The sequence below is a fragment of the Alligator mississippiensis genome, chromosome 6 (assembly GCF_030867095.1).
Source record: "Alligator mississippiensis isolate rAllMis1 chromosome 6, rAllMis1, whole genome shotgun sequence".
Taxonomy (NCBI): domain Eukaryota; kingdom Metazoa; phylum Chordata; order Crocodylia; family Alligatoridae; genus Alligator; species Alligator mississippiensis.
Window position 1 is genome coordinate 88316768 of NC_081829.1, and position 22802 is coordinate 88339569.

The following is a 22802-nucleotide window of genomic DNA, read 5'->3' on the forward strand; positions in this document are numbered from 1 at the left end:
CTGGCAGCCTCCTTTTAGTCCAATAGGTCCTCTTAATACTGTCTGTTATCATGTCACCGTTTATTCAGCTCTTGCACTAGTACACTTCCACCTCAAGTGTGCTACTCCATTCCTGTCCTCTCATTCCCAATAGATGATCCTACCTTTGTCCCCTCATATGCTATTATCATCAAATAGAAAACTGAGGTGACATTCATTTTGGGCCATATTTTGCTCATCCTTAATCTCTTCCCCATCCTCGCTGCATTGGAGATTTGCCTTTTCTTTGCTCTCAGCTTACCTTATGTGGCTGAAGAACCTCTTGCTATTTGTTTTATTATTCCTTGCAGGGTGTAACTCAGCTCGACTTTTGGCAATTCTCACTTTCTCTCTCCATTCTTGACCTCTCTGATATGGCTGTCTTTGGTTATCAGATCTTTTGCATTCCATGTAAGCTCTCTGCTTGTTCCTAACACCTTTTATTGAGGTGGTTATTAATCAACTAAGGTTGTGAGGTCCTTCCTGCAAGTTTTTCCTCCCTCCTGGAAATACAAGCTCCAAATTATTTTTGCACCTTTGACTTAGAGGAATTCCAGTCCTCCTATACAGTCATATCCCTGAGCCCATTTAAGTCAACTTCACTAACGGAGTTTATTTTGAAACTGATAACTTTAGTGGCAGGCCTTTTTTTTTTTTTTTTTTTTTTTTGATCCTTCCATCTAATTTGAATGGAAGCAGCTCTTCATCATCTGATCCAAGGTTACTTAATTTAGGTGTTCAGATTTTTTGAAGTGCTGTACTACTGCAACTTCCACTGCAATCAAAAGGAGAAACAAAGATTTAGCACTTGAAAATCAGGTACCTGTTATGTAACTGCATGTCTACCTATGGCTTACGATGCTGAGCATTCATTATCTGAATTGGTCAAAGTCATTTACTCCAAATAACACAGTTATCAATCATCACCATGGCCTCTTCTCTTATTCTTGAGAATCAACTCTGAGGTAAATGAACTCTCCATCTTTCTTCTGTTTTCCCCTATCCTCTTTGTCTCTGCTTCCTTTAGTAGTTACAAGAGTTTCTTTTCTTCTGGAGTGTACAAGAACTGTATGCCTTTTACTCTAAAGAGCATCCTGGGTGAAGAGAAGTAGATACAGAACCCTTCTAAATAATTCTTGTATGAAAAGTGTTAGAGCGGACTGCTGCTAAAAGCTTTTCATATTCCTTGGAGGAAGATGTATCCAGCACATACCACACAAAGAACAGAAAAAGACAAGAGGCCCTGAAAACTTAATGAAAGAAGCTTACTGATGGTTTCAATGGAGCATGCACAGTAGAAGGATGGCTAACTAGCTCAAGAAATACTGCTTAAATTTGCAAGAGGTGCTACTAGAATCAGCAGACACTGAGCCTCCTTTCATGTTGTTGGAAATAATTGTTAGAAATTAAAGTGAAATGCCAGCCCCACTAATGATGATAGATAATTGACTTCTGGAGGTGTGGGAGAAGCGCATGTTACATCCTGAAATTGTTTTAATGTGACAGAAGTGCTGCTGCTGTGACCTTTTACACCACCAATAAGAAAAGATTGCTTGTAACACAGATGTAGTCACCGCTCAGGAAGGACTTTTGGCATTCCATCCAAAAAATTCAAAGCATCGTTAGCAGATAAATCTGTAAAAAAGGAAGATCACATTGAGTTTCTTTTAGATAAAATAGCAATGTGTTTGATCCATTTTGCAGTCTCTATCAGAGTATTTCCTAGAACAGGTCTGTCCAATTGGCAGTCTGTGGGCTACATGTGGCCTGCAAGGGGTTCATCTGCAGTTGTCAGGCTTCTGCTTCTCCTATTCCTCTGGCTGCTGCAGCAGCAGCCAAGGTCTCTGGGCTTTCCTTCAGGCTTCTACTTTTTATGCCTGCCCCAGGGGGTACAGCCATGGTGCAGCAGGGGAGCCTGCAGCAGGTGAGTTGGGGAGGCTGCCCATGCATGCAGCAGTGTGGCAGGGAGCAGAACTGCCTGCACTCGTGGTAGAGTGGGGAAGGGAGTGGTCTGTGTGCATGGTGGAGCAATGACGGGTGAGCTGCTTGTGTGCATAGTGAAACAGTGTAGGGAGCCCGGGGCCCTTGGCTTGCACTTTTGTGGCCCTGGTGTGCTCCGCTCAGGATGCGGCCCCTGATCACTGAGAAATCGGATGCCCCTGTCCTAGAACTTGGCCCTGGAACACAGCTGAGTTGGAAGAGAATGAGTCTTTACTAAAAAGAACATGATAGAGACCTTTAAATTAGGGACATGGTTGTTACAGGATTCGGAGAAGAATAAGATATCCCTGGGGGGCAGTACAAGGACAAGCATGGGAATTGCAGTACCTAGCTAGAAGTGAAGGGGCCTTTTAAGTTACTGTATATGACCTGAGCATTAAGATGTCCCTGAATGCAGTTCTCTTGCTATTCTATTCAGGATATTGATTTCTCTCTCTTGTAACAAAGTATAATCTCTTTCTCAGCTGGAAGCCTATTGAATAGGTGTATAGATTTACTTAGCTGCTAATGTAACAACTTGACTACATGACTGGATTAAAAATGTGGCTTCCAAGTATGTCCCTGAAATCTTTTTTGGCATGTCAGTGTTGTAGTGGTTCTTGCTTTCTGGAGGGAAAGTGTACCTGAACTTATATCGCCTGTTGTGTGTTTGGGCTGGTAGGCCCTGTTCCAAAATTTGTGGAAATGAATGGAAAGTTTGACTTCAACAGTCTTTTGATTAGGCTCCCACTTCTTCCTGGAGTAAGTGGAACATCTACATCTATGTCTAAGGGATAAAAAGGCACTATGCTTCTACACAGCCATACCCTGGCCAAGGAGTCAGGGATGGGCAGCAGCACTTGCATAGTGGGGTCCAGCTGCTGCTTAAAGGTGGGGGCATCTACATAAAATATTTACTCCAGAGCTGCCTAATTAACTCCACAGAAAACATCTCAATGTCTACACGTGTGGCCCTATTAGGCCCAAGCAAACTAATAAACTGTAAATTCAAGTACTAACCTACAGTGGAGTATTTTACTGCACAGCAATACATGTGTAGACACTGGAGTTGGCTGGGGCACAAGGGTGCTTCATTGTGGGGGCTGCCTGCCAGCTAGCCCTGCACTGGAGCACCCTCATGTTTCAACCAGTCCCTCTACAGCACATTGAGCCAGATTAGAGCAGCCCTGGGCTGGCAGACTGACCCCCTGGCCTCCAGTCAGTGGGGGCTGCTCCAACCTGGCTGAATGTGCTGTGGTCTTGGGTGCATGTTTAAATGCAGTGCCCAGGAACAATAAACTCTGGCACAATATGCACCAGAGTTTATTTCTGTGCATTAATAGCACATGTAGGCATGTCCAGTTAGTAGTTGATTATTACTCTAATGAAACAATGGGCTGGTAAGAGGAGGGAGCAGGAAAGGAATTGTGCCTCTAAGAACAGCAGTTCTCTTGACGAGCGCAACTGGATGTCAGCTTCTACACAGTTGTAAGGGCAAACATAGTAGGAGCAGCATTGCTTTAAATTGCACTGTATTTTTGCTGTTGCAGAATCACTGAGATACAGCCAAAGGCTATTCCAGATTAACTTTTGTCCTTTTAAAAGCAGGACTTCTTCAGTTCAAATCAAACCTATGTTTATTAGTTTAGGCCACTATTTCTACCAGGCTAGTAGAATAGGAAACAGAGAGGGGAGGCATAGCCTCTGCACCAAAGAAAAGGTATGGGTTTATATTTTCAGAGTAGCCCAAGGGGATTTAGACACATTATTTCCATTAATTTTGTGACAAAATCTTCAGAGTGCATAGAAACAACTTATCCATAATCTCTGCTCGAAATAGTTAAAACCCCAGCTGGAGCAAAGTGGGCTTCAATGAAATGATACTGATGTATACCAGTTGAGATCTGGTCCTAGAAGGATTCTTACCCGATAAAAGTTGAAGATAGTGAAGGTAAAACAAGGGCGGTGATTAATGCCATACATGTCAGGTTTGTTAAAATGTACCTGATCCCAAGGGTGTGATCTGATTTTATTAGGCTTCTCAACCTCACCCAGGTAAAGCAACTTAAGTACAGTGCTGAATTTGTAGAACGTAAACTCTTTGATATAGAAAATGTTAGTGACTCAGATCCCACTGTAGAAGAGTAGGAATGCCTGAAACCAGGCAATTAGACAATTGAGAAGAGCCGGGTATAATTATCATTTTTCACTAGATGGCTCGATGTTTTATTTTAAAAGGTTTGACATCATTGTCACCTAGACTAAAATATGTAAAGAATGGTCACCAGGAGTGCTGTTGTTTTTTTTTAATGAGAGTTCAATAACTTATAAAACAGTTATGCATGTTATATAGCTAGCTATAACTGCTTACAACTTCTATTCGCCAGGCAAGTAGCTGAGTCCCTCTAGTGGTCTAAACATTTATACTACTTTAGCATTTTAGTAAAATTCCATATTCTGAAGTCAAATGGTATCAGTAGGCTCGCAGGCAGCTTTTTCGATGTTCTCATCAGGATGGCTGCAAATGGATCTTGGCTCAGATGCTGTGTAGGAGCATATTAACAAATGTAAGTTGATTTATAGCCACATGGCAGCAATTACAGATGTCCTGGGGAGGAGGGAAAGGGGAGGAACTCTTCAAAGGATACTCAAAGAACTCGCAACGTAATGCCTAGGGTGGCCAATGGGGATAAAGGCTTGTACACAAATTTGTTGTCAGCAAGTAGTGAAGACTGTTAAAAGCACTGATGTCTGCTTATCTTGTAAACACACATTCTCTCTCTCTCTCATACACACACATACGTATGTTTTCTTACAGATACCCAGAAGACAGAAATCTAAGGCATCCACAGGAAAATCAGATGGCATTAAAAACCCACTACAGTAAGTACTCACTGGGTTAAATATTTTCTTAAGCTGCATGCTGTGAAAGTCTAGGTTTAATAGCAAAGAAATAAAATGTTAATGGAAATTGTTTGCATCGGATTTTTCTTGCAACTCAATTCAAGCAGCCTCGAGAAGCTCATAACCTCACCTTTGTTTTTACAGATGACTGTTTATTATCCATGTGGCAATCTCTGGAGGGTCAATAACCCAATCATTATCCAGGCTGATTGAGAGTAAGTGCTTGTGCAGTTCACCCTACTGAAGACAAACTACAAGGCAGAAAAATGATGAATCCGGATAATTTAACCTCCCGAAGCTTCCTCTCAGCCATTCATAGCAATGCCAGCAATTTATTCTCTGGGCTCCAGTTTGTGCAGTCCTTCAAGCCACTCATCATTCCTTGCTACTCCCTGGTGGTGTTTGTTGGCATCATTGGAAATTATCTCCTCATCTATGTCATCTGCAAGACAAAAAAAATGCACAACGTCACCAACTTCCTGGTAGGCAACCTGGCTTTTTCAGACATGCTCATGTGTGCAACATGCGTGCCTCTAACTCTTGCCTATGCCTTTGAGCCCAGAGGGTGGGTCTATGGACGCTTCATGTGCTACTTTGTGTTTCTGATGCAACCTGTCACTGTGTTTGTATCCGTCTTTACCCTGACCGTCATAGCTGTTGATCGGTACTATGCCATGGTGTATCCTCTGCGGAGGAGGATCACAATCCCAATCTGTGCTTATATTCTGGCTGCTATTTGGCTACTGAGTTGCATGTTAGCTGCGCCAGCCTTGGTCCATACCTACCATGCAGAGTTCCCGGAGCTGGACTTCTCCATCTGTGAAGAGTTTTGGTTCCACATGAAGAGGGACCGCTTAGCTTATGCCTACAGCACTCTTATCATTACATATGTGTTGCCCTTGATCATCATCTCCTTGTCCTACCTGAGAATCTCTGTCAAACTGAAAAACCGGGTGGTCCCTGGCAATGTTACCCAGGGCCAAGCTGAGTTGGACAGGGCTAGGAGAAGGAAGACCTTCCGCTTGCTGGTCTTGGTGGTGGCAGCCTTTGGAGTCTGCTGGCTGCCCCTTCACATCTTTAACGTGATAAAAGACATTGATATTAATTTGATAGACAAGCAGTATTTCAACCTCATCCAACTGCTGTGCCACTGGTTTGCGATGATGTCTGCCTGCACCAATGCCTTTCTCTATGCCTGGCTGCATGACAGCTTCAGAGGGGAATTGAAGAAGATGTTTGCCTGGCGGAAGAAGAAGATTGGACCTGCCACAAACTGTATTATGGCCAGTGTGGTGCTGTAAATGTGTGTGTGTGGGGGTTGATTACAATGCATTTCTCTTCCCAGAGATAAATACCTTCTACTATTATTCATGATCAAATTCTATGTTCCTTCCTCAGGCCTCAAATGTGATAATCCAGGATCCCAAGCCTATCTCCACAAGGAATTGTTGTGGCCCCAGCCCCGCTGTGGAGATGGTGGCAGAGATCTCTCAAAATAACCCTCTGCTGTTGGGATAAGGCCCTGTATTGGATCCTGAGCCCTCTGTCAAGCTGTTAGAGGAGATGCCCCCCGACTTGATCTCCCTTTGTAAAACCACTGCTGTGACCTTACCGTTTACTTACAGTGGAAGCAGGTACCAAGCCTGCAAGATCTCTGTTGAGGAGGTAGAGGTTTCATCCCTCACACAAACAGCCTTCTACTGCATGGATAAATGTGCCTTTATCTGCCCAGATCCCCTTCCTGGGGAGGAAATAGGGATTCTGGGGAACTTGGAGGAGAGCTAGGCACGCCACAGAGGCCTCTGCTTCAGAAATGTAGAGGTGAGAATGGGGCCTAGATGCCTCTAAAAGCTTGGGGTTGAGTCCTATAAGCCTATATAAAGCCCAATCCTTGGCACTGGAAGAGGTGCTAATGGCTAGGGACCTAAAAGAGTCCTCTCTTTTGGAGTCTGGTCTGAAGGGTGTCCACTAGTGCCCATAGATCTGTCTCTTCATTGTGCCATATGCAGCAATGCCTAAGAAGAAAGGTCTTTTATTGTTCTTTTAAAAGCTGGCCACAGTGGGTGTAGCAGGCTGAGGAAGCACAGCTGTGATGGAGGCAGAGGTGGCCAGCAGCCACCCATCCTAGCTGCCTGAACACCCCAGTGGGGAGCTGAGGATGAGGCTGGATGAGCTAAGATAGAGAATGATGGTGGCAGGATCAGAACCAGTTCTGAGCCCCAGTAGTGTTGGGTATTTTGCCCCCTCCCTTTGCCTCTCCCTCCAGTGACCCAGCAGCTGCTGCAGTTGGGGTAGGGATGCCCATGTTTGCAGGTCCAGAGGCTCCTTCCCCTCTCTATATGAAGAGCTGTGGTATTCTGGGTCCCCCTTCCCTCTTTGAGTGCATGAGGGTGGATTTTCATGGTCTTTCCCCTCCTTGCTTGATGGCAAAGCAGAGGTCATCCCCTCATCCTACATGAAGTGTAGTGATAGTAGGCTGCAGCCTTCATGGACAAGGCCAACAACAGCAGTTTGAGTGGATGAGCGAGTCTTCGTGTATTTACCCCATCTGTGGCACTTTTAGCCTCATATGAGCATAGTGAACTGCGGTGGGTAGTCCCCTGTTCACCTCTGTCCTTCCCGTTCAAACAGGTGGAGTTACAGCAGAGACAAGGCCGTCTCTCACCCCTCTTTTGTAGCACACTGCTGTTTGCTAGTTTGTGCTTTCTGGGCACAAATGCCCAGATAGCATAAACTAGCAAACAGCAGTGTGCTACAATGTTCTGAACATTTGAGACTATGCTTTTTTACCTGTTTCTAATTTACCTGCATAACACCATCGCACAATGCTGAACTTGCTGTGTTTGGTGCTTAACCTTACCCTGGTTAAAATGGAACACAGCATGTGGCAAAATGAGATGAGAAACTGGAAGGAAGAAAACAAGATTGTATTACTGTCTTACCGCCCAGAAATTCCTACGAGTGAGTGATTCCTTGTTTGCAGAGTCTTCTAATAGATTTTCTAGTACTGCCTTTGGGTGAGAGCAGACTGTAAAAGCTAATGCAAAAAGCGGGGTGAGAACTCAGCATTTCATCCAGTGCTACGAGCACTTTTGTCTAAAGTGTGGTCTTAACAGCCTTATCACCATCTGAAGACAAATGCAACCTAACTCTAATGTAAAGTAGCTGTATGCATTGGAAGAAACTTGCCATAGCATATTCAGTGTTTGAATCCTCTTTGTTCATTTCTCGAGGGACTGATTTTGCCGTCTGATTGCTGTTAGGGATGGCTACAGCATTCCTCCCTAGTGACAGCTGAGCAGAATTTGAAACAGTTGCTTTCACTTTTCATAGCAAAGTTTATCAGTTAAGAGGTTGTGAGTGGACTGGGCTATTACTGTAGACTGTATGTGAACACTGTGTAGTAAGTGAAAGAAAGGGCTACCAAATGGATTGGAGTATTAAGTGCTCTCAGTGGGAGAGGACTGTTGAAAAAAAGCTATTTTCTGTAAGAACTCTCTTCCACAGAAACTAAAGTGAGAGAGTTGCAAATAATTGTATAAAGATAGCAGTCTACACACAATTTTGCTAATCACTGTATGCTAAATGGATCTGGTCAAAAACAAACAAACAAACAAAAAACTTGGAAAATTTTGCAATTCTCTCCCTATCTTCCTTTCTTCTTAAAATTGCAAAGTGTTTGACCACATTGGTTGAGAAATAACCAAGCAGAATTTCATAGGGATGGTGAGTAAAGTAAGTTCCTTTAAACATAAGCTTACTTATTCACCGTTGAAGGAAATAGCCTTAATTTAACAGGTATTTCAGAAACTCCTTATCATTTGGGATTTTGACAGACACGCACTGAATTATAAAAGCATGAGAACCTGTATGATCATTTGAATGATGTTCCCAAGCTTCTGATCTACTACACCTAAAGGTAGTGGTTGAACTGGTCCTTATTTTCCTTAACTAGATGCCTAAACTGTTGAAAATAGTCAAGATATTTTTTTCTCTCTCTCTCTCTTGCACTCACATTCACAAAGAAGTGACTGCAAAGGCTTGAGTTATCCCCGTAACCAGTTCCTGTGCCTTTTGGCCTCTTCAGACCAGATTCCTGTTGCAGTTGCACTGATTTAGTATGGTTTGATTCTCTATGCTGTTGTACTGTATGTGAAAAGAGACTATTTTTTTAGTACTTCAGGAATGTCTCTAAAAAACCCCACAGTGAAACAGATAAAAAAGCATAGTCTCAAATGTTCAGTTCTGTTGCTGGCCTTTACTTATAGCTTAGTTTGCTCTGGTAGGGCAGATCTTTTGGGGGTGCAGGTGGTTGTTGAACAGTAGACTCATTGTTCTGTAAAAGCTCTAAAGCAGGGATTGGCAGCAGTTTGGACTAAGGGGCTACTTTAATGGAGCTTAGCTTTAAATGCAAGCTGCTTCCAACCCAGCCCATGCTCTGGAGCCAGAGCTGTAGTCATTGCTCTTGTTTAGCAGTGCTGCTGTTGCCACTGCTTCCCCCTGCTTTGGAGAACCTCTCCTCCCTGCTGTAGAAATGCAACCAAAACTTCCTGGTGGTCTTAATTACAGAGGTAATAATAGTACTTTACAAGATTGAGGACTTTAGGGCCCTGGCACATCTGAGATAGAGCAGGAATGCTGAGATGGTGGACATATTGATGACTGGAGAATATCGCCTTCTTTCCCCACTTTATTCATTTTTTTGTTTCAAGCATCAAATCGTGCTAGTGCTGGTCTGGAATTGTTTAGAAAAACATCTCTGAATACTTAATAGATTTAGTCAGAGAAAGCTGGGTGGTGATGCTGGTGGTATGTACGCAGGGGTTGCCTCAGCCTGGGTCTCCCACATCTCAGGTGTTTAGGATATAGGTTCAGTTCCACACAACTTCTCCTGCTGGGCCTCTTCTGCTCTGTATGATGAAGTAAATATTAATTGGGAGTGAGAGCCAGGCTGAGGCTGACTCTCTAGTTTGATTGTTAGGGAACTTTTCTACCATGTAGGAAAACCAGGTTCAAGCTTCTGCTGTAAGTGAACTAGGGCAAGGCTCTCACATGAAAGACTAGGGTTCAAGTCCCTGCTTGGCCTAAATCAGATCAGAAAAGTGAACCTGAATCTCCCAGGCGAGTGCCTCACTCAGTGGGCTATTAGGTATGGGTTTCTTCTGTTACTTATTCCCATCCCCAAATTTGGAAAGGTCTCAGTTTTGTTTCAGTGAGGGATGAAACTCAGTGTAAAGCCCTGAGTTTGTATTTTTTCATAAAATGGCTGTGTGTGACTGACTCTTGGTGGTGGGGTGGAAAGAGAGCTAAGAAAGATCCCATTTCACATTTAAGAAATGTTTTGTTTTTCATGGATACTCTGCTGCCTTTGTACTTCACTCCTGCCCCATCAGCATTGGTTCTTTCTAGTGATAAAGCTGAACTTGCTTTAGCTTCATGCATCCATGGCTAGGGGGACTCTCACTGCCTTCAGTCTTTTCTACAACCCTAACATACCTGGAGAATTGAATTACCTCCATTAATGGGTGCTTTCTATTCATGTAGTACACTCAGACTTGCCATTTCTATGACTTGCCTTTCCTTTCTTGAAAACACCTCTCTCAACTCAGTTATGTACCAGAAGTACTCTTTTTGCCTTTTTATGGCTGCATCTCTCTCTTCACTGAGTTTCCACAGGAGCATTAAGCCTTCAGGCTGCTAGTCATATAATGAAAGTATAGTGCTTCATTCCTGGAACTGGCATGATATAAATAGAGAGCACAGAGTGAATTGTAAAGTATGTGAGATCAGAGGAGGAGTAATGTAAGAACATAATGAAATAGCATCAGGACAAGCTCTCATGGACATGTACCTGAATGAATGAAACTCACACCCCTGAATATAGGGTATGATAAAATCATACCAATGTAAGGCTGGAAGGGACCTGAAGGGATCAGTGTCCCATCTCTCCTCCCCCCTTCAAATGTCCCCCTCCCCAGGCATGATAAGCCGACCTAAGCCTACCTAGACTGCCTCTGACAGTCACTCCTTGAAATCTTTTAATGAAGGAAATTCTATAGCCTCCGTATAGTGTTTAACTACCCTCCTGGTTAGGTTAACAGAGACTATCCTCTGAGTGATAGAGGACCAGTGTAAAAAGTAATGGAGGAAGCCCCATCCCCTTTCCATCACTCCTGCATAGGAGACCATCAAAATTTGCAATTGGTTCTGCCCAAATTCAAATAGGGTATTACTGTTCTCGTCAGCAGTGATGGAGTACACTGGTGATATACTCAGGTGCATCACCAGTAAATGTGTTTCCAACAAGTATCCATGAAATCATCAAGGCTCATCTTAGCTTTTGCAGTATTTTTCCAATCCTGATATAAACTCCACTAAAGTGCAAGGATATGCTCCTACTGCCTTCAGCAAGCCTGGGATCAAGCACTTATTGTAAAGTCTTCTTCTACTGGGGAAGCTCCAAAATAGCCATTTATGCTTTTGAATATTAGCCTCCAATATTTATCATAATTCTAAACATTTCCATAGAAAAAAGGAGAGCTTGGAGTTTTTGGAGAAAAATGGACAGACTGACACGTGTTCCAGCCAACAGAAGATTGTAGAGTTTTTTGCTGAAATTCAGTCAGTGCCAAGCTGACCTATGTAGAGAGACTGAACGTTGCTTCAGGGAAGCTCGCCTGTCTTTATTACCCTTCCATGAGGCCTAAACAGAAGTGATGGTATTACTCAGTATATATACGGCAGTCACATGCTTCCTTGATGGGCCCATTGTGTCACTGGAAAAAGTCACTATAAAGAAATAACCTGAACTTAGAGAGACACCAAGGGGAATTTATTCCAACCTTAGAGTGCCACTGACATGAATAAAATCCCTGTTTAGCTGCTGCCTAATCCTGCAGTTGCCTAAAGCCTCTAGGCTACCTATGCTTTCATTGGCATAGTCTTTCTGGGTGCTAATAGACATGCTGGGGTGGGGGTGGGAGATGCACTTTACTGGAAGCAGCAGTGCATTACTTTGACCCAGCTCTGCAGCATCTGTACAGATTGGGTGCTTCAGTGGGGCTTTTTGGCACTTTTATCTAAAGCTACAATGACTGTTGGCTCCCTTGTGGGCACACGTAGAACTAGCAAAGTATTGGCAGCACCAAGCAGCAAAATGTTCTTTTCACAAGTCTGTCCCTACCTTCTCACCTGGGGTACACAGTTTGCTAAACACCCCGAGTGTGCTTTTTCCCCGTATAAAATACAGGAAGGAGAAGGAAAGAAATGGTGAGGGTGTTGTCCGTGCTCATCTCTGTTCAGCGTTTCCTACTGCCTAGCTAGGGGGCCTCTCTGCTTAGCTTGCCAGCTCCTCCGAGTCCCATTTTCAACTCTTCCTATGCACTGTAGAAGGGAGCTGAGGCACTGACTCAGCGTTTTGAATTTTATTACGTGTCGGTGCCCAAAAAAGTTAGCTGTTGTGATGTGCAGCTAGGGTGGCCACCATAGAGGACAGTCTGGTTTTCTGCTACTCTGTCCTCTATTGAGACGAAACCCAACACCTTTAGGTCCTCTATTTTTCTCTTCAAGAAATTTAGGCACAATTAGGATAATAACATTTACCAGCATTGCACATATTTAGGCACAATTAGGATAATAACATTTTGCTGCATTGCAAATACATATCCTCCATGTATTTTTTACAGTATGAAAAACAATGCATTAGGCTATGCATTTAGCCCAGAAAACAGGAATAGTAAGTTCTGCACCCACATATGATCGTAGGAAAATAGGGCTGGAAGGGACTTCCAAGGTCCCCTAGTTTGGATTGCAAATTTATGAGGCAAGAGAAAAATAGAGGACATAAAGGCATTGGGTCTCATATCAACAGAGGACAACCGGACTCTTCTCTGTGATGGCCACCCTATGTGCAGCACTGCAATACCTCAGTTTCCCCCCTCCACTTCATGAATCTAACCACAAGAATCTCTGCCTAAATGCAATTACTGTTTTCACTGATATTCACAGCAATAAACAATAATAAGATTTAGGGACACTCTGGTGCACTTCTTTAATCCAGTTATGCAAATAGCCAAATTAAAATCCATCATGTGAGACATGTTAGCTAATCTCTATCCATCTCCAGGGACCCTCCATGGCTCTAAAGAATGAGGTCTCACCAGCACTGTATTTTTTTCAGCATCATTTTTAATTACAATTTAAGATATCATTATATGCTTTGATTTTATAAAGTGGCAGTTACCCTATTCCTTTTCCTAGTTACGTTTTTTCTGTCCCCTAAGATTTGAAGGTAAACAAATCTTAGGACTGTGGAAGAGCAGGACTTTGCCTGGCATAGTGATATGTCTTCATAAAGTGACAGAGCCCAGAATGCCATGTTTTCACTGCTTAGCTCTGGTTGCACTCCATCTGTCCAAGGTATTTATATGTGTTGTGACACCCGAGTGTTTTGCAGCAGAGATTCCAGCTAGAATCCCTGCTGTTCACTGAAGCTATGCATATAAAATGCAGCTGAGTAAATAGTTGGGAATAACACCTTGCTCCTTTACAAAGTCAATAGTTGTTTGCAAGCCTTCTCCCAACACTCAAAGTGCTTTTGGCCCACAGCCGAAGCATTGCCCATCTTTGGGTATGTACACGGTGGCCTGAACGTTTGTGCCATCTTGCAGACTTCAACTTGTTTTAAACAACAATCCAGTTTTAAGAGCAATATGCTGGTAGAGGCTGGAGCTGTCAGATCTGGAAATGGCTGGATCAGGAACAGACCCTGAACTTATCCAAAGTTTCCTGACAGGAGCAGGGGCTATAGAAAATCATATTTCAGGATGTAGTCACGTGTTCACTTGCAATAGTTGCACATCATTGGAATGCTGTGACTTGTTAAAGTTAGTATGTATTACAGGTAGTATGTCAAAATAATCCTTGCGTGAAGGGGAGCAGCTTTGCAATGCCACTTAAGTGCTTGCAATGCCACTAAAGTACTTGAAAGCACATTCTAACCACACTTACTAAGTGTGAAGTTGAAGGTGTGAAACCACCCCCAGTTTGAACCCAACTCTAGTGTTGAAGTCAGTGACAAGATTCCGTTCACATCAGATTTCTAATCTTCAAAGGGTTTCATAAATTACAAAAGTAAACAGAAAAAGAAGACATGTAAAGACTCTATTCAATTAAGGAGGATTAAAGCTCTGATGTTTCACAGTTTGATAAGTCTGTATGATCTATTTTGCATGAGTTCCCATGCAATTTGAATGAAGAGTCACAGGGCAGTGATTCCAAAAATACATGTGTATTTCCAGTGTTTATAGATCACAAGATTTCATTAATGGCATGAGAAAGGTCCAAGCACTTTCCATTGTCATAAATAAGTATCTGACTGTAAAATGAGATGACTAGTAAAACGTGAAATTTCTGGTTAATCCATCATGGGATTCTCCAATATACTTACATCATATACAATAGAGGACATATACCACCGTAAGCAGGAAACTTTGCATCTTAGGCAAAGATGACCTAATTCTTCTGCAAATTCTAGTTCATTCTGCAGTGTTTGATGCCATGAAATATTTATCAGGAATTTGCTTTTGCTTCTCCTAAATCTGGGTAACATGTACCTCTTACAGCACATACTTCATTTATTTCAGCTTTTCAATACCCGCTTGCGTTTTCATTCGCTCTCTACGTACCCTGGGTTCTGTTCAACTTAACTGATCTAACTAGGTCTCAGGACAAACTTTGTGGAGGTATTAGTTAGCATGAGATTTTATTTTATTTTTTTGGTTTGGATGCTAGAGAGGCAGGGAGAAATGTAGGACCATGTATGTCTGGCATCCAAAGTGAAGGTCCCCTTGGCTTTAATTACACTGAGTTTTATTTTGTCTCTTCAGTGAGCTTGCAATACCAACACACTTTTCCTGCTCACTCCTCTCCCCTTTTCCTTTGCAACACAGGAGAACTCCTGACAGGGCCAGATTATTCTCATTACAGTCTGCAAGAGTTTTGCCATTGATTTAGCTGATAATACAAGTTCCAGGGCTTCAGTAATAGAAATGCTGTTGTAAGCCAGGGTGATGGGGCTACTTGCCACCTCGCTGCTTGTCTAAACCTAAAACTGGTTTAGAAGGTGTTTAAATGACAATCCCTCAAAAAGTAGTTGACAGAGTAGTCACAAAGTAGGCCCAGATCTCTTATTCCTATCCTTCTTTTGGCTTCTGGGAACTGGTCCTGTTAGCAATGACATGTGATGCCATCCCAGCCAGTGAATGCTACCAGAAGCCTCCTTTGTGGTGGGTTATGGAGGGCCAGGACTCATTCAAGCTAAAGAAAAATAAATGCAAATGAAATAAGATTTGTGACAGCAACATTAGGTTGGCACAATTAGGATAATACGTTTTACCTGCATTGCACATCCTCCATGTATTTTTTTACAGTATGAGAAACAATGCATTAGGCTATGCATTTAGCCTAGAACACAGGAATATTAAATTCTGTACCCACATATGATCCTAGGAAAATAGGGCTGGAAGGGACTTCCAAGGTCACCTAGTTCAGCCCCCTTCACAGTGCAAGGCTCTCTCGGATAGCCAAGTGTCTGTCAAACCTGCTTCTGAATATTTCCAGGGATGGAGAATCCACATCTTCTCTACATAGCTTGTTCTAGAGCTGGACCACTCTCAACACCAAAAAGTTCTGCTTAATCTCCAACCTACATTTTCCCTGATGAAGCTTGAGGCCATTGCTTCTAGTCTTGTCCCCAGTGGCCAGAGAAAAGCCCATCTCCATCCTCTGTAATCGCCCTGAAAGTATTTGAAGATTATTATCAAATCCCCCTGTCACTCTTTTCTTTTCCAGACTAAATAACCCTAATTCTTTCAGCCTTGCTTCAAACCTTGAAACCCAGGCTCCTAATCATTTTTGTTGTTCTGTGCTGGACTCTGTCCAAACGTCCAAATCCTTCTCAATATGTGAGGCCCGCAACTGGACCCAGTACTCCCAGTGAAGCTTCACCAGTGCTGAACAGAGGGGAAGAATCACTTTTTATCTTCATGCGACATTCCTGTTAATATAACCCAGTATGCTCTGGACATTTCTGCAGCAAGAGCATGCTGTTGGCACACGTCCACCTTATATCCACTGTAACCACCCCCCAGGCCCTTCTCTGCAGCACTGCTGCAAAGCTAATCATTCCCCAGCCTAGATTTGTGTATGCAGTTATTTCAACCCAAGTTCAGGATTTTGCACTTGTCCTTGCTGGCTTGCAATCAGCCAGATTAAATTCATTTTCCCAGTCCATTCACCTATGATGTAACACCCACAGAAATGAGTAAGCAATACCTTGAACATTTTAGGGAATAGATGAGAACAAGCAACAAAGGAAGAAACCTGAGTCTGTCTAGAACTAAAGAGAAATTTTTGTTAATAATAGGGGAGATTGTGATGATCACAGCAATATAAAATAACGGTGCTGTTAACAGCCTTTCATACCTTTGCGAGACACTGTTCCTTGGTGCTTTTTGAATGAAAAAGCAATTCCTCTTACAAAAAGAATTTCCTATTGCTCTCCTCAAAAAGGTAGAGGAAGGACAGGCACAACACTGAAGTGCTGAAGAACATGGATTCCCATAGTAATCAGCAGTCCAATTCCCCCATCACCAATTTTGCAATCAGCAACAAGCCCAGAGCTGGGTGGGTGCCGAGGCCAAGAACAGGGAAGACATCCCATCACTTACAGACTGTTTTACTGCTCTAAGGAAGCTTAGTGGTGATTTGTAATGTGCCCCAACATTAGGGGAAAAAATGGAAGGAGCCACCCAAAGGTAGATTCTGTGATGTGTCCAGTGCCCTAAATGCCCATCCCCTCCTTCAGCTTGGCTACTCTTGGCCAAGTCTGTGAACATCTATAGAGGACAGAGGGGCTGTTAAGCACGTCTACCCAGCCCTACTCTTCTCACAGGGAATCCAGCATGTTCCCTCCAAAGTTGCATGCATTCTGTGATAGGGGATGTCTATGACCTTGGAAGTGGGGATCAGACTTGCCTTTTCAGAATAAACTCTTGATATTGCATACAACTCCCTTAAAGTTATGTAGACTTTTTTTTTGTTTTGTTTTTTTTTTTTTAGTACTTGTGTTATATTGGATAGGTTTTGTTTTAAATTCAGAAGAACCAAATCCTCTTGTTAATCAAAATTCCACTCAGAAGTTCAGGGTTTCCTCCCCAGGTATGGCAGAGCCATGCTGAATATACCTGGGGAGGGAGAAATAGAAGATGATTTACCCCATCTTTCTTTTTGTTCTTGATCTTAGTTAACTATGTTAGTCTGAAGTCAGGCAGAAGTCAGGGCACCTTAAAGAATATCTTGCTCAGAAAGTGCATATACAAGAAGTACTGGACTTGCCCCAGGTCCTTGAAGTTTCTCAGCAGCAAGAAAGACTCACAGAGCATCCACCAGAGCAAACCCTAAGGAGAGACAATCTCCAGTCCTGCATGCTCAGGAGGAGTTAAGGGCAGGTAGACCTTGCTCACATATTGATTGAAGGCGGGTCCTTCCTGTTGCACCCCAAACCCCAGCAAAAGGTCCCTACTTGCAGAGCATCCCCACCCACTGCAATCTAGCAAGCACAGCCCCACATGGATTGTTACCCAACTTCTCTGCCAGTCCCCGTCTAGTCAGGGACACGATGGAGACCCTGTTCCAGTCCCTGCTGTATTAGCTCCTTCCCAGCATATGGTCCATCAAGCTCTGGTCCCTGCTGCATGGCACATGATGTAGACTGGACCGCACCACTGCAACAGCAGCTCCACATGACTGGACATGCACCGTGCACTGCTTTGGGATCTGCTTCCAGTCTGCAGGGTCCCAGAGCTTGGCAGGCCGGATCCAGTCCACGGACCATATGTTCCCAACCCCTGCCCTATACGCAAGAACTCTAGATAGCTTAAAACCTCCCTCTTTACTTCTTCAGCAGTGTCAGGGGAATTTAGGCTTGTCTACATAGGGTAGTTATAGCATGGCAAGGTTGGGTGTGGATTTACAGCAGTCTATTTTCAGAGTCAATTAAACGATGCTGAACCTACAGCACACTACAAACATGTATAGGCTATCTTCCTGCAGACTCCAAGAATGGCAATGAGAAATGAGACCTGTCATCTCATTTCCATTCTGTGTACACTTATCCTCAGATATTAGGCACTTCAGATATACTTATGGGGTCCAGAATCCAAGCTCAAGTACCGTCTCCACTCACCATCTCAGGTGGACCTAAAAACGTTTATGTGGGGAGTTGTCAGCTCTTCTCCTGGCTCAAAATTGTCTCATGTGGGCAAGGCCATGGCATGGGTCAATAACCTGCACCTTACATTTAGTAGTCTAGCTAATGGAGACACAGAGCATTGCGCACAAAGGTCTGATCAAGTTTTATATATATATGCCCCATACAAGCAGCCTATGCATAGAGTTTTAACAAAGTATCACCAAATAATTTTTGTTTGGTTCCATCTTAAAAGTAAATCTAGAATTAGGACCAAGGTAAAATTTGTTAAGAACTGAACTATTTTATAGATTTCCCAGAAGACTGAATGGCCAGATGGACAAGCTCTAGGAAGGGAACTGGCTCTGGCATTTCCCAGGATAGAAGCCACTAAATTAACATCTTTTACTAAATCAAATATACAGGTTGGTTAAGATCAAGTGCTAAATAAATATAAATGAGATCCAAAGCCAGGAATAGGCAGCATTAGCTTCTCCCTGGCCTCATTTGTTAACAAAGGCCAGATTGCTTATTAAGTATATTTACTAATTTAAATGACCCCTGGCCTTAATATTGGAAAATTGAAGGTGTGGGTGCTTTAAATGGCACCAATAAAATGTAGGGTAGCTGCACCTGATAAATGCTTGATTATTCAGAACTGGATGTGATCCAGGACACCAATCCTAGTCCTCTAATGTGTCCTTTAGATATGCAAATAATACAACTCATTTTGCAGGACAGACACAGCTTGATGTATTTGTTTTAGCTAGATAAAGAGGAGGCACCACACTATTTTTAATGAAGTGAACACTACCTGGCTTGTTAACCAATAATGATTAATGCTCAGACTATTCAGATTACAGCTGTAACAAATGCCATGCACTAAAGGACCGTATAACAAAAGCCTTCACTACTCCCACAAACAGACTGGTGGTAAGTGAGAAAAAAAGTTACCATGCTGGCAAGTCCTGTGACAGAGCACAGTAAGTTCTATTAACTACGCTGCTTTTGGCCAAAGTACCATAGTTTGCATTTTTACCTAGTTGTTCCCCTTTCCATGCTGCTGCCTCCTGTATTTCATAAAAATTAAGGGCAAGTTTTTATAGAGGCAAAGCTTCTTGGTTTGAAAAGCTACCAGATTTTCATCTTTGGCAAATGTGTAAAAAGCTTGATATTTCCAAGATCTAAATCCCATTTTTGCCTTTGTGAATTTTTCTGACTGGTCTCAGTCGTTGCATGGGGAAATTCACAGAGCAGAACTTGATAGCTATATGTCTTCTGAAATAAATAGTCTTTATTTATAATTAGAGGATAAATAAAGGGAGGATGGAAATACAGAATTAAGAAACTGAAAATAAGAAATGCGTATAAGTAAATAAAAGGCTTTATTCAGTGCTTGTCTTCAGTAACTAGGAACATTGAATTAGTCCTCTGGAAATGCAATAGCTTCAAGACCAGGGATTAAGAGCAGAATACTTGGTAAACTTGATGGTCCCAGCATTTAGCTGGGAGGTAGGATCTACAGGTTCAAATCATAGAAGATAAAAGAGAAGGGAGTCAAAATGCAGGTTTTGTATAACCTGGGTAAGTCCTCTAATTTTTGAGCTGTCAGGATTCAGAGGAGGTAGCATCTCTTCCTCTGGCTGTGTTTTGTGCAGAAGACCCAAGAGAGGTGACTTAATTCCTGAGGTGGGTTCCAGCAGGGTATGATATCTAACTTGAAAAAGACACTTCCCTACCAGAACAAGGCATCTTAGTCACAAGAAGGATGGGAGCATAAGATACACCTCTCTCTTCAGCATATCTTGGCTAGTTTATGCAGCTTTCTATTCAGCTTGCTCATTTGCATGGATCTGAGGCCTGGAATTCTCCCTGTGCCCCACCTAGGAAACCTTGGTACCTTCAAAAGAGCTGTGAATCTTGTGCGGGCCGGGAGCGGTCCGAGGCTTTAGGGGGCGCGCGGCAGGCTGTGGCCAGCAGCCCGGGCACGTGGGTTAGGGAATTCGGCACGGCGGACTAGAATTAGGCACGGACGTGTAGCGGTTGATTAAAGATTATTTTACTTACACCATAGATGGTCGCGCTGCAGGCAGGAAAAATTTTGCTTAAGTTGCAGTTACAAACGAAAAGAAAACTCGCACGAACAAGACCCGTAGAAAACTCGAGCCTCTTAAACCCGGAAAGAGCTCTGGATACACACACACATGAAGTTTGCTAGGCTCCGTGGACTGAGCGCGCAGGGAAGGGTACGTCGAGGGATCAGGTGGCGATGGGGAGAGGCTAGAGGTTGATCAGGCCCCTGTATCCTCCTCTAAGGCACACGCGGGGTTTGTTAAGCTCTACAGCGCTTAGAGTTCTTCACGAGATGGATGTGAAGTTCTCCTCCTCCAACTTGGGCAGAAACTGCTCAAGCCTTTTATACGGCTAGCAAGCCAATCGCTAGCCGCCACATGGGAATAATTTAGAAACAGCCAATAGTGGGAAACAAATTTGCATGCGAATGGTGGGAACTCCTTTGCACCGGGGTTTTCTCTATGCAACTGAGAATTGCACCGTGCAAAGAAAGCTCCTCGTGGCAGGAAATAATTCTGCAGTGCCAAAGCAGACACAAAATCATACCCTTTGGGTCATGACAAATCCTACCAGACAGCAGTGTGCCCAAGTCATTTTGTGGATCTAGACCTAGGCATCTAACTCCCTTTTAAATCTGTGGGAGAGAGACATGGTTAAACATCCAACTAGACAGCTACTTTTTCCTTTAGACACCTAAGCACTATAAACACTCTGTTCCTCAGCACTGAACTGAAGTCACGGGTCATGGAGATTGAGAATGATGTCTCTTTAAATAACCATTACCACTATGGAGCACAGAACCCCTTGGTGTGACTTCAACCCAGGAGCAGAGCCCTGAACAGCATGGCCCTACACTGTCATGGGCCCCGGTGTGATAGGTCTGGGGAGGTTTCCTTTTCCCCATGTCCCCATTTTGAAACCAGTTATACCCATCTAAACAAAGGCTGGCCTGCTTTATATATCCAGAGCTACAAAAAGGGAGAGCTCCTGCAGCCATTGAGCCATGGGCAGATCTAAGATTTTGAAGAGAAGGTGTCGATAGTGTGGCACGTCATCAGATATTACACACTTTTTCCAGTTAAAGAGAAGCTAGAAGCTTTACTACCATACTGTGGGTTTAGGACTATATTATTCAGTTTAAGATCAAAGCAAAAGAAAAATATAACCTTATTGTAATGTTCACCGATTTGCTAGGTTATATATAAAGTTTACAAGATCCCAAAAAGCTAGGCAAAGAGTCAAGAAATATTGTTTCATTAGTGCAATTGTCATTGGCAATGCATAACGGGTGCACGCAGATGTACGTGCACCCCCTGCAAAAAGGCATTGCTGACACTACCAGTGGCACCTGCGGGGGTTTGCCACTCACCACCCCCACCCCCCTTGCTGCTGACACTGCCAGTGGCATCTCCAGGAGGTCCGCAATTGCTGCTGGCTGCCACTGCCAGAAGCGTCTGCAGGTGGTCCCTGAGTGCTGGATGGCATTTGGCACCCCTGCCCCCACCCCCAACCACAGACAGTACCATGGCCACCCACAGAAGCTCCCCACTTACCGTTGCCACTCTCCTGCCACTGGCAGTGCTGCCGCTGCCTGCAGGAGCTTGCCATGCCCCCCCAGCCTCCGGGGACATGTGGTATTCATGGCAGTAGTCATTATAGCTCAATACACATCTCTTATCCAGATTTATAAAACAAAATCTAACTTTCCTGAGTGTCTCGTCAGTGCATTGAATATTTTTACAAAATCCTTTGCAGTCAAGGATGATAGCCTTCCATGACTAGTGTCAGGCCTACTGGTCTTATCTGTGGGCCTGAAGATAGTTGATGAGGCTGATCTGGGATTGACCAACACTGCTGCAACTCAAGCACATGTTTCCATGTGGGGCAGGCAGCTCTGCTTTCTTGATTTGGTCCATGACATGCTGTTTATGTGGCTCCCATTTGTCCACCCACTGTTGTAAGGTTTCATAATACTAAGATCCTTGAAGCAGACTCTTCCTCCATTTGAGGTGTTCCTGAGCAATAGTCTTCTACAAGATGATGTCAATGTTGCATTTTTTCTAAGTTGGCCTTGAGGATATCTTTGAATCACTTTCTCTTCTTTCCTCTTGAGCATACACCTGGACTGAGCTGGGAGAGTAAATCTTGCTTTGGGACTCTGGAGTCAGACATCCAAATGAAGTGGCCAGCCCAGAGAAGTTGATGCTGAATGATCATTGCCTCAATGCTTGCGGTGTTTGCTTGCAAGAGGACACTAATGTTGGTGCATCTATCTTCCCACTGGATTTGAAGGATCTTCCGAAGGTAGCATTGATGACATCCAATACTTCACTGTCAGGTGTTTCCATACCTGAGTTAACGTTCCCCTGAATTAATATTTACACACCTGAGTTAAGGGTTATAGCTAGAGCTAAAAACAGTCATCAGGGCTGTGAAATAGAAGAGACATTGCCAGGAATAGCCAACAGACAACAAGACTGCAGAAGAAAGGATAGCTTGAATAGTGGAACATCAAGGACATAATGAACATTATTACCAAGGGGAGAGGGTCATTAACACCTGTGGAGTGAAGTTCATT

The 22802-nt window shown here is 43.4% G+C and overlaps 1 protein-coding gene across 1 annotated transcript; it reads left to right on the top strand.

Moving 5' to 3' along the window:
* Positions 1 to 4738: 4738 nt before the first annotated feature.
* Positions 4739 to 6790, top strand: LOC102569855 (prolactin-releasing peptide receptor). Its single transcript, XM_019485879.2, has 2 exons — positions 4739 to 4881; positions 5047 to 6790. The coding sequence occupies exon 2, from the start codon at positions 5169 to 5171 to the stop codon at positions 6201 to 6203; it is 1035 nt and encodes a 344-aa protein (XP_019341424.1). The 5' UTR covers positions 4739 to 4881; positions 5047 to 5168; the 3' UTR covers positions 6204 to 6790.
* The last annotated feature ends 16012 nt before the right edge of the window (positions 6791 to 22802 follow it).

What these genes read in the sequence shown, in the direction of transcription:
- LOC102569855 (XM_019485879.2), top strand. Translation starts at nt 5,169, where the DNA reads ATGATGAATCCGGATAATTTAACCTCCCGAAGCTTCCTCTCAGCCATT.